We start from the raw sequence: 10,862 nt of genomic DNA, 5'->3' as shown, positions 1-10,862 counted from the left end.
CGACAGAACTAGTTCAGAGCCTGTGTGAAGCTGGTTATCGCAACGGGCTGCTAGTAGCCGTAAGAAGCATGTCAAGTGATGGGTGAGGTATGGGGTTTATTCAGGTTACTTCTCTACAGGGGTAAAGTACCATAGTGAGAATAAGCTCGCTGACGCTGCAAGACCGTTATGAAATTCTTGAAACGGTTCCTTAAACTTGCGCCAGTACACTGTTCACAAGCACTGGTGCAGTCGAGTATTTGGTTAGAACTTCAGCAATCTCCCAATACACCTTTAGGACTACGCGTGTGTTTCTTATTTCAATTACGAAGACCCTACGTGACGTATCAGCATTTGTTAGAGGCTATCTCTAACAGCACGCCGATGTGAGGTGACCTGTGGATACCATGACGAGGTATTTTACCTAAACGTTTTTCTTGTAAGTGTCTTGATCATTCTCCAAAGGAACCAGGGTGAATGGTTTCTGTAATATTTCTGCCATTATTGAATCACATAACACGCAGCTGTTTACGGTGGTTTCAAGCATTTCGGTAGTGCAACGAGCTATATCGGTTAGTGCAAAACAATCATCGAAATGTACCGAATGGAGAGACGGATTTGACCATTGGATCACATAACATGCAGCTGTTTACGGCGTTTTCAAGCATTTCGATAGTGCAACGAGCTTTATCGGTTAGTGCAAAACAATCATCGAAATGTACCGAATGGAGAGACGGATTTGTACGGAATGGAGAGACGAGATACTTTCTTCCGTTCAGCGACGATGGGAAGTCAATTTACAAAACTGCAATGTCGGCGCAGTCAATGAATTGTCATGACACTATCTCTAACAGTAAGCAAACCTTTTTGAACGAGGTGGAGTCCTGCCGTAAAAGGGACGCCATAAAGACACTAGAGTTTTCGGTGCGGCAACAGCTTTACAACGAACAGCGTTTTTTCTCTTTATAAGAAACTTCTCTGGGAATTTTTTATAACGGCGGTTGTACAACCGAACTTGAAGATAACAGCGCTCTTGCCTCCCTGCTTGCCCAGATGGAATCAGCCAAAGATAAATTTCACGGACGTGGTGTACTACCGATCCATGTACATCAATCACAGGCCGCAGCAGATCATGGTGCACTGCAGTCCGTGTACCTTCAGCGGGCCTTACGTTCATTTGCTTCAAGGCATAAATTTCACATTCGTGCCCACAAAGTTTCCTAAAAGCGTCTTGGGGCAGCCTTTTCAGGTAAGCCGTAGCTCCTTGAAAGAAATCAAGTAGCTGAACTGTGCACGTTTATGTGTAAACGTTGGTGTGGTTCTTTAGGACATCCCGCGCTTGCACAAAAAACGAGAGAAGTGCTTTAGGTGGACATTCAATGGCGTACATTGAATTTTCCCGAATAATTTTGTTACTCCCATTCGAAGCTAAAATTTATAAAACGCACGTACGAAACAGCCCAAACTTTATCCAGTTTTGAGCCCGCGGTCTCTCTAAAAACTATTTTGTTTGACTCAAAACTACTGCGTTGATATCAGAGAACTTGACCTACTCTCCTTATCACCCCGGGTGTATTTTCAAATGTCGCGCGCAACCCCGTCATGTTTGTAACTCACATTACAAGGCCATACCGGCAACTGCTTCTTGCAACCGTTGTATAAAAGTACATCGAAGAATTGTCGTCTCGCAGGTACTCTACATCTAAAAAGCGAACGGAGGACTTGAGTCTCAAGAGGTTTGGAATACAACACGCTTGAATAATGAAAGTGCATTCTTCCCGTTATCAAAACGACAACTACTTTCATACTGTAAATGTTTTCTGAAGTATGAATTGAAGAAGCATCACACATTAGCCTAGCAAAGGCTACAAACGTGCATCACCGGGCACGCTTATGGTATTCTTGGTGTTAATTTTTATTGATATTTATAGCAGCGAAAATGTCCCCATTTTATTGAAGCTTAACTAAAAAAATCGGGAAGTGAGTGTTTTACATTTGGGAGACACTGCTGGTCTTGCGATTGTTCGTCCCCGACTCATTCAAACTACTAAAAATGACTCAGTGCGTCGTAAAATGACGAACAAAAGGCGTTTGAACAAGCAGCCATATTAAAATTTATTACTGCTATGAGCATTGAACAATGAACGACTGAACACGTATACAATATCTACAATGTTAACGATACTCTTTCAATGATGATCGATATTATGCATCAGTCAATCGAGATTGCTTCGGTATTGGACGCACTACATCGATGTAACCTCGAAATCGTGGCATTCGAAACGTTTATATCATGGCAACAAACCATAGTTAGGGCGGTGCACTTGACGCCGGCTTTCAAGGATATTTCCTGTCGAAGCAATAGGAATCAAGGGCGTCGCAATGGTGAATATCATGAAGAAACGTGCGACTTCGATAAATTTTTTTCTTCAAATCTCTACTTTAAAAACGCACTTTATTCCCCTTATTTCAAATGATTTCAGATCGTAGTCAACAAACACAAAGTACTCCAGCCCGAAATGGTCGATCTATGCTCATCAGATAACTTGGAAAGTTGCTCATACGACTGTCACCCCATCTTCGTATCAGCGTTATTCGAGCACTCAGATTATGTTATTACAGACGCGTGGTGGTTTTTGGCCGATTTCTTTTCAGATGCAGAAGAAAACAGACTCGGTAGCCAATTCGAAAAAAAAAACTGCACTCAGTTTTACCCAGTGGGACTCTGGTGAGACAGCCGAGCTGTGGTTCTCTTGGGTCAGCTCAAACACCAACGGGCACTCGCCCGAGAATGGTAGCGACGTTGCCGATCAAAGCCTTGAAAGAAAGAGTGCCGCTCGAAGGAAAGAGAGTTAGCGGAAACGTTGCATTGTCCTTTCCCAACACAATGCTGCAATATGACAGAAGTCGCCTTTGCAGCGAAATACGCACGTATGTCTGTGGTAGGAAAGCTACAACGTAGGCTTCAATGCACTCTGGACCGCCAAGGTTATGATACTCTCATTATTTTGAAATGTTCAACAAAATGAAGTCGGAAGCACAAACGGCACACGCAAAGGCGCATAGAAATGACGTCGATGGACGCTAGTGGTAACCTGAAAACCAGCGTTTACGTTAAAGAAAGCCTCTGAGCGTTCTGGCCATGTCGGGGCAAGGAATCATACCCCTCACGCTGCGACGCTACAGTCGCATGGAACAAGGTCAACGTCTAAGTGATCTCTCGTAGGGGCATAAGATATGTAAGAGCCATGGAGTTTACCAAGAAATGTACGGTCTCTTACTGGTACCTGTCACGAAACGCCCATTAACGCGGCCGTTTGAAGCATCGGCCGCTTTATCTTGTGCTCGCCGCCTGAAGGTAATAATAGTCCGTACTACGGTGGTGTGCAGCTCCTTCCTCCGCCAAGACGTGACAGTTTGAGATTCACTCTAGGGTAATAGTTCTTCGTACAACGACCGGAAAACATTTTTGCGAAAAACGTTCACTTCAGTAACTGAATTGATGCCACCTAAACACCACGCTTGTCTTGTGCGGTTTCCATTTGCTTATTACAGCGGAGCTTTCGCCGCCTCACCGATGGCGACATTGCCACAAACTCACTGCAGGAAAGCGAGCTTACACAATGGGTTTCCACAGAGGCACGTGATGAGGCTTTGAGGCTCGTGATGCATGAAGCGCCCGAAGAAGAAAACATTGGCCGCGTATCTGCTTTTGTCGTCACAAATGTCGTCATAAGACGATAGTCTTTATCGAGTTTTGCCAAGTAAATGCCTCCCTTCGTTTTCGCGCTCACCTCTCATGTTGTTCCTCTTGCGTCGAGCTTCTCCCAAGGTAAAGACGCCGAAGGTTTGCTTAAATCCTTTTAAATTTCCCGCGTTCCACTGCTCTAAACCGGGTGTCTCGATGCCAACGCTGCCGTACGGCGAAGACGCGCATGAATCGAGGCGCCCTACTTCACCATTTATAGAACCGTGTTTCCCTACTCCACGTGAGTTGCAAGCAGAACGTGGAACCTATCTAGTGGAACCTTTCCTAACTGTTGCCGGTTGATTTCTTAAATTGTAACCAGAAGGTATAGTGGCACGGGCGACAGCAGGCGACGGCGGAGTGAATTTTTTTTCTGCAGTTGATGAAGTATTTAATTTTGGAAAAGTCAAGCATGTAGGATTTTTTATAAAGGAACACTGCAAATATTACTTCTGTATTAATTTGTTGTCTTATATTTGCGTAATGTCTTGTTCTTCTTAAACAAATATTGATAACTATAAACATTACACCGGACTTAGACGGGTAGATTTAGCTGTGACTATATAAGACTATTGCGCAGGCATTGTTTTACTTTGGCCGGGTGGCTGAATCAAGTCACAGACAGACAGACAGACAGACACGACCAAAATTTCTGGGCTTAAGGAGCCCAAGAAAGACTATCGTCTTTAAAAATCCTCGTTATGGTCAGAATCGAACCTGGGTCACTCGAGTTCTGAAGCCGACGTCTATTCAACTGCGCCATTCTGACAAGGTCGAAGCAGTTTGGATTTTGGACTTTGACTGTGACTCACCCTGAATGAGAGAAACCTTTGAGTTTCAGGCTGCCCCTTTTTAAAAAAAGGGGCAGTGATTTTTTTTGTTTTCTCATTTCTCAACTGATAAATCGATATATCGCCTTGCTTGGCGGTATTTTGTGTTTACTTCCTTTCAATTTAATTTTTACTTGTTTTGAACAAGTGACCCATGCTACTTTCTTATGAAACTTTTACAACGTTGCCGTAACCCCTCGCCTTCGTGCAATGCTTTCGGGCCCTTATGTTTGAATAAAGGAAATGAAATGAAATACGGCATTTGCAGAACCCTCACCACACTACAGACGTCGTCCGCTTACTTGCCCTGATGAAATATGGTGGAGTGTACCTGGACCGTGATGTATTCGTGGTGCGGTCCCTCCGGCCACTACTGCGTTACGAGTCTGTCATGTTGTGCAGAGATGAACTGGTTGGCAACATGATGCACTTCTCCCACAAGAACTCACGCTTCCTGAGACTGCATCTCCAGACGTACCGCTAGTAAGTGCATCGCTACGAGTACAAGCGCCACTAAAGCCTATTGACAGCTATAGCTTATACGTACCGCTAGTAAGTGCAATCGCTACGAGTACAAGCCCCACTAAAGCCTATTGGCAGCTACAGCTTATACGTACCGCTAGTAAGTGCATTCGCTACGAGTACAAGCGCCACTAAAGCCTATTGACAGCTATAGCTTATGCGTACCGCTAGTAAGTGCATTCGCTACGAGTACAAGCGCCACTAAAGCCTATTGACAGCTATAGCTTATAGTTCCACGCCGTGAGTTTGCAGCGACGCTGGCCAAAAATCGGGGTACAAGCTCTACGAAGTTATTGTTATGTTCGTGTTTTGTGAAATAATGAAATGTAATTTTTCTTTACTAATACCATTGTTAAAGCTAAACTACACTATTACAGCGAAGCTTTGTATGTCTAGGCGAAAGCGGTATTCGGTAGAGAGATAACCCTTCCTTAGCACCCTGATACACATGCGCGAGAAAACTACGTCGCAAACTTCGCGGTGATTCAGAGGCTAAGGCGCTGTGCTGCCGAGATTAAGTGCGTGGGATTGATCCCGGCCGAAATTCCTGCAAGTGCGGAAGCTTTGGACGAGTTGGTAATACATTAGATTGGCGGGAAGCGCGAATTAACACGAGGACAGAGAAGAGAACAACAACATAGACGAGACGAAGCGCTACTATCAACTGAAATTTTATTTTGAGCGACACCACTCATATGCAATAACATAGTGGTACTGAGACACAAGGGGCATATCACGGAGCATAAAAGATTACCGTAAACTATACGTTGTCACTAGAAATACAAAGCCATTTTACGCCAGCTTCCGCGAGCGGATAGATATTGCCGTTCTTTTGCTGACAGTAAAACGGACGGAACACTGGTTTCTTATTAGCTAAGTTCCAGCACGTACAGTTTAGTATGGGGCCGGAGTATTTTGAGGGATAATATCCAGGCAGGAAGTGTGTGTTCCTTGCTCATCCGCGCCCAGTGTGCCGGCGAGAAACCTATGCTTGCTTCTGGGCCCTTGCTCCTTCGTATCTCGAGTTTTGCGCTGCTTCCAGCGAATACTCTCGCGTTGACATTGCAACTCTAGCATTCGCTTGTTTCTTAGTAGCTACGTTCAATTCCCTCCAGCTTAGTAATGTGTCGCCAAGTGAGGCCAGATATTGAACTGTGTGAGGGCAAATAAGGGAGTGAGCGACGACAAATTGGGAAGTGAGAGCAAATATTTTACGAGTAAAGGGTGCGCTGCTTGTTCATTCTAGCGCAATATGACCCTGAGCGAAATATGCTTGATTTTGGGATTTTTTTTTCCTTCTGTCGTGTTTGCGCTTCTTCAAGTGAATTTCTATGCATCGAGAGTTCAATGTTTCCATTCGGTTGTTTCTTACTAGCTCCATTCAGGCGCCTCCAACACAGTAAATTGGCGTAGTTTTGTGAGGGGTAATATTTATGCAGGAGGGGTGCGTTCCTTGCTCATTCGCGCGCTGTTTGCGGGCGTGTACAATATGCTTGGTTTTGGGGCATTTTTTCTCTTCAATTCTGGTTGTGCTGCTTCCAGTTAGTTTCGACACGCTTACAGTACTATCGTTGCGTTCGCTGGTTTCTTAGTGCCTATGTTCAAGCACCTTTAGCTTAGTAAACTGGTGGAGTATTGATTGATTGATTGATTGATTGATTGATTGATTGATTGATTGATTGATTGATTGATTGATTGATTGATTGATTGATTGATTGATTGATTGATTGATTGATTGATTGATTGATTGATTGATTGATTGATTGATTGATTGATTGATTGATTGATTGATTGTAGGGTTTAACGCGCCGACACAACGCAGGCGATGAGTCGCACCGTAGTGGAGGGTTCCTGATTAATTTTGACCACCTGGGGACCTTTAATGTGCCCCGAAATCTTGTACAACCGGGCGTTTTTGCTTTTTGCCTCCATAAGGAAAGCGGCCACCGTGGGCGGGAATCAAACTAGTGACCTCGCGCCAGCAGCGCAACGCCTTAGCCACTGAGACTCCGCGGCGGGTAGTGGTGCAGTATCGTGAGGGATTGCATGTAAGCAGGAAGGCTGCGCTGCTTGCTCATTTGTGCGCTGTGCTTCCGTGAATGCAGTTTGCTTGCTTTTTGGGCCTTGTGATTTCTTCTCAAACATTTGCGCTGCTTGTAGTGAATACCTTGGTGTTTACAATACAACTCCTCGTGTTCGCTGGTTTCTTAGTAGCTCAGGTGAAGCACCTCCAGCTTAGTAAAATGGAGGAGTGTATGGAGGAATACTGTTCCAGCTGTAAGGAAGTGTGTTCTTTATCATTTGCACGCACTGTGCCCGTGTGTAAACTGTACTTGCTTTTGTGGCCTTTTTTTACTTCTTTCGCGTTTGAGGTGCGTCTAGTGAATCACGCGTTATAGAGGAGAAAGTTAGCAGGCATAACATACGTCGCGGAACCTTTTCGTATGTAATTCCCTCACAATGCTACAACTTTAAAGATGCCCCTGAGTAACCTGATTAAATGTTATTGGTACAGCAAAAATGTCTCGAACGACGTTTTGTCAAGATAAATTCGTTGCTGTGTGTTTAGTGAACAATTATCTTTTTGTGCGGATGTTGTAATTATACGTGGGGGTGTCTCCAACACACTGCTCCTGAATGGCCAATTGACGTGGGCTAACTTGAAAGTTCGACGAATGAAGTGGACGAGCAGTCAAGTTGAATGAAAACGACATGTCCGCTGTGACATTTTGCAATGCGAAACGGAGTTAACGCCTTGGTGTTGGCCTGCGCAAATGTAAGAATTCGGTCAAACAAATTGTAGGCTCTGTTAGTCGTCGAATTTGCACACTTCGCGAATTCAATTGGGCATACTTTTGCACTTTGGTGAAAACAACCTAAGGGTTCTTCGTAAAATGTAGCATTTGGGGCAACAATGTGGAAATTTATTCTGAGTGTTTGACCACTGTGCAGCTACGACGGATCCTCCTGGAACTACAACGCCGCTTATCTGCCCGACTACATGGTGCGAAAGAATCACTCACACCTGCTACACTGCCTGCCCTACGGCCTTGAAGGTGGCGGCGACATGTACTCTGTTCTGTACGCCCCACACGCCTACGCGGACTGGCGCAACGCGTACGCCATACACACGGTGGAGAGGTGGAGATCTGATGTACTCTACGATCCCCTGCCTCCCTCCGTCGAGTTCAGCGAAACAAACATTCGCGACCTCAACAATGCGTTTGGAGAGATGTCGCGGTCGGTTCTCTTCGGTACATCGGAGTTCGTCCTGCCCGACGTTCCCATTCTCAGCGTCGCTGAACTGACTGCAAGGAAAGACCGCGGCGAGGACCTCACTCATGCCAGTCCACAGTCGGCGAACTCGAAGGTGTTCTGGCTATCTCCTCACAAGTAATCAGAGGACCTCCTCTCAGCGCTCTTGTTTCATGTGCGCGCGGGGGATTGTAAAGATTAGATACTACGCTGTGTGATCATCGTATTCGTTTTTTACAAGCCGCTGCAATAGTTTGTGCGCAGAGACAACGTCTAAGAATTTCTTTGCTTCCAAGAAACTAGGCCAGAGGACACATTACGTAGTTTTTAAAACTCCAGATTATTAACACACTTACTCAAAAGTATGACATGTGTTAGAGCAGGCCATTTTGGACTAAACATGTAAGCATGTTGAAGAAGTAAGAATTATAGTCCGAAAACATTGCAAGAAACTAAACCACACGCGTTTAAATCGAAGATCCTTGTGAGAGGACATGCTGAGTTAGTATAAATGCAATACCATAGACTTATTCGAAAGGAATGGGAAATACCCAAATCGTCATTCAGGACGACATCCCCTCCTACCTGCGATAAAAGGCACAAAAAATGATCGGACGAACGAAAGAAGACACCGTCCTTTTTGCGCGTTTCATCCTACCATGTCAAACGACCATCTAGCCCCTTAGGTTGCATCGCTGCGTTTATGTATTTGGATTAGCGATGCTAACAATGCATACATGCTGCATCACGAAGGGGGACAATCGGCATGAATGGCACCTGTTCATAGCTGTCGTTTCCAACTAGTCCGACTACACGATTTGATGACGTAACGCCACCGTACACTGCACTCCAGAGTGCCGTCGTACTCCCTACTCTTCTCTGAATAGATATATTTGCGCAAAGTGCCATACTAAGAAAAGACTATTCAGAGAAGGGAGGCTGGTCATTTTCGAGTCTTCTTGAAAAACCGCTTGGCATGTCAATTGTTGACAGCTGACAGCATTACCGAGGACGGCATCTGCGAACAAACGAAGCTTCAAGCGGAAAAAACAACAGAAGACGATGTTAGCACCACACAGATAGCAGGTATTCGCATCAACTCACAAGAATTGAGTTGTTTGATACTACCTTTCTTTTTACTTAAGTAAACCCTGTTTTGTGTCTTTTGTAAAGCAAAATGATAGCTCTTTCAACAAGTAAAATCAACCTCTGATATTTTGAGAAACAAGCTTTATTAGCAGTACAAAATTATCTATACACGTTAAAGCAGTAACGACTACAGGAGGCAGCTCTTGCGAGGAAAAATAAGTAACCTTAAACAGGCTCTTTTTTCGTGAGCAGTGATGGTAACTATCTGGCAGGCATTGCAAGAATGGCTTGCTCCCATGAATCCAAACATCACTCTTCCTTGCCTCCAGCTGTGTTGCGCCATGCCAGAGAAATACGTGCCTGGGTAGAACATAATGCTCCGCGTCACTTACAGAGTGTATAAGTAGTGAGTAATGAGAGTTATCGGACAGAGAGACAGCTACATAAGGTCACGGCAAGGTAAGTTAGGTGTATCAATTTCAGTGCATTCTTTGAATCCAGATGTTGTCCCCTCTCCCATAGGGGGTATGCCAGGTTCGACGGTTGCGCGATGCAGCGAACGCTGTAGTTTCTTTTTTTGCCAATGATGGCCAGTCTCCCCAAATGGGCATGCTTAACTGGACGAAAGCGCACCAGAGGCACGGGTGCACGTAGCGCTTGCCATTTTCTTGGTATTCTTTAACGCTGCAGGCATTATACACGAATGAATTGCTGACCAGCTTCGCCGTTAAAATGCGACGCTTCGAAATGATCAACGAGTGTGCAACGTATTCAGTTGGTGCATCATTATTAGAATAGAATACCAGTGCTATTGTCACCGTTTACCACACTCGCACTGTACCGATTGCAATGAGATTGCCCACTACGGGTTAACGTGCGCGCCAATTAATCTCGACACCCTCATAGAAACGATGTTTTTATGCAGAAATGCATTATTGTCGGGGGTTGTCGTGCGTCCCTTGGCCGGCGTGCGCAGCGCGTCTGATGATGATTGTGGCATGATGCCCCTAGGGATTGGGCAACCAAACAATTCATCACGAGATAGCTTCGCGTTCAACCACCATCGTCATCTTCCCGTAGGGGAACCGCTTATGAAGAAGAAGGAGAAGAAGACAAAGCTGCGAAGAGGAGGGCTGCGTGAGTTTTGGCTACCGTTATCCTCCTCGGCCGGCGCATCTTCCCGATCTGAACCCGGTCGAAGAGCAGCTCATCGCGCCTCGACTCCCCTTCATGAGCATCAGGCGGCTGACTCGAGGCAACGGGCAGTTTGGAATCAAGGGACAGGCGGTGAACGTGCCCATCGACGTATCGAAGGTTGTGCGGTGCCTTCCTCGCATGGTACCCGAGGACGTTGCGTTCGACGTTCGCATTTCTGCATCCTCACAATCCCCCTCGGGGAGGTGCGGGGTTTTTTTTTGTCAATACGGACATCCGTGCAA

At 45.4% G+C, this 10,862-nt stretch overlaps 1 protein-coding gene across 1 annotated transcript; it reads left to right on the top strand.

The window, feature by feature from the left end:
• Positions 1–1,081: 1,081 nt before the first annotated feature.
• On the top strand, positions 1,082–8,476 carry LOC144153406 (uncharacterized). Its single transcript, XM_077685053.1, has 3 exons — positions 1,082–1,228; positions 4,826–5,040; positions 8,032–8,476. Exons 1-3 carry the CDS (start codon positions 1,082–1,084, stop codon positions 8,474–8,476), a joined length of 807 nt encoding a protein of 268 aa, XP_077541179.1.
• The last annotated feature ends 2,386 nt before the right edge of the window (positions 8,477–10,862 follow it).

The sequence above is a fragment of the Haemaphysalis longicornis genome, unplaced genomic scaffold, assembly GCF_048455015.1.
Source record: "Haemaphysalis longicornis isolate Haplotype H1 unplaced genomic scaffold, Haemaphysalis longicornis Haplotype H1 scaffold_9, whole genome shotgun sequence".
NCBI lineage: Eukaryota > Metazoa > Arthropoda > Arachnida > Ixodida > Ixodidae > Haemaphysalis > Haemaphysalis longicornis.
The sequence above is the reverse complement of the archived record's forward strand: the minus strand, read 5'-3'. Positions and strand labels throughout refer to the sequence as shown.

Coding starts and splice junctions, on each gene's coding strand:
- LOC144153406 (XM_077685053.1), top strand. CDS start 1,082: ATGTACATCAATCACAGGCCGCAGCAGATCATGGTGCACTGCAGTCCG. Junction 1,229..4,825: donor TCTTGGGGCAGCCTTTTCAG/GTAAGCCGTAGC, acceptor CGGCATTTGCAG/AACCCTCACCACACTACAGA. Junction 5,041..8,031: donor CATCTCCAGACGTACCGCTA/GTAAGTGCATCG, acceptor ACCACTGTGCAG/CTACGACGGATCCTCCTGGA.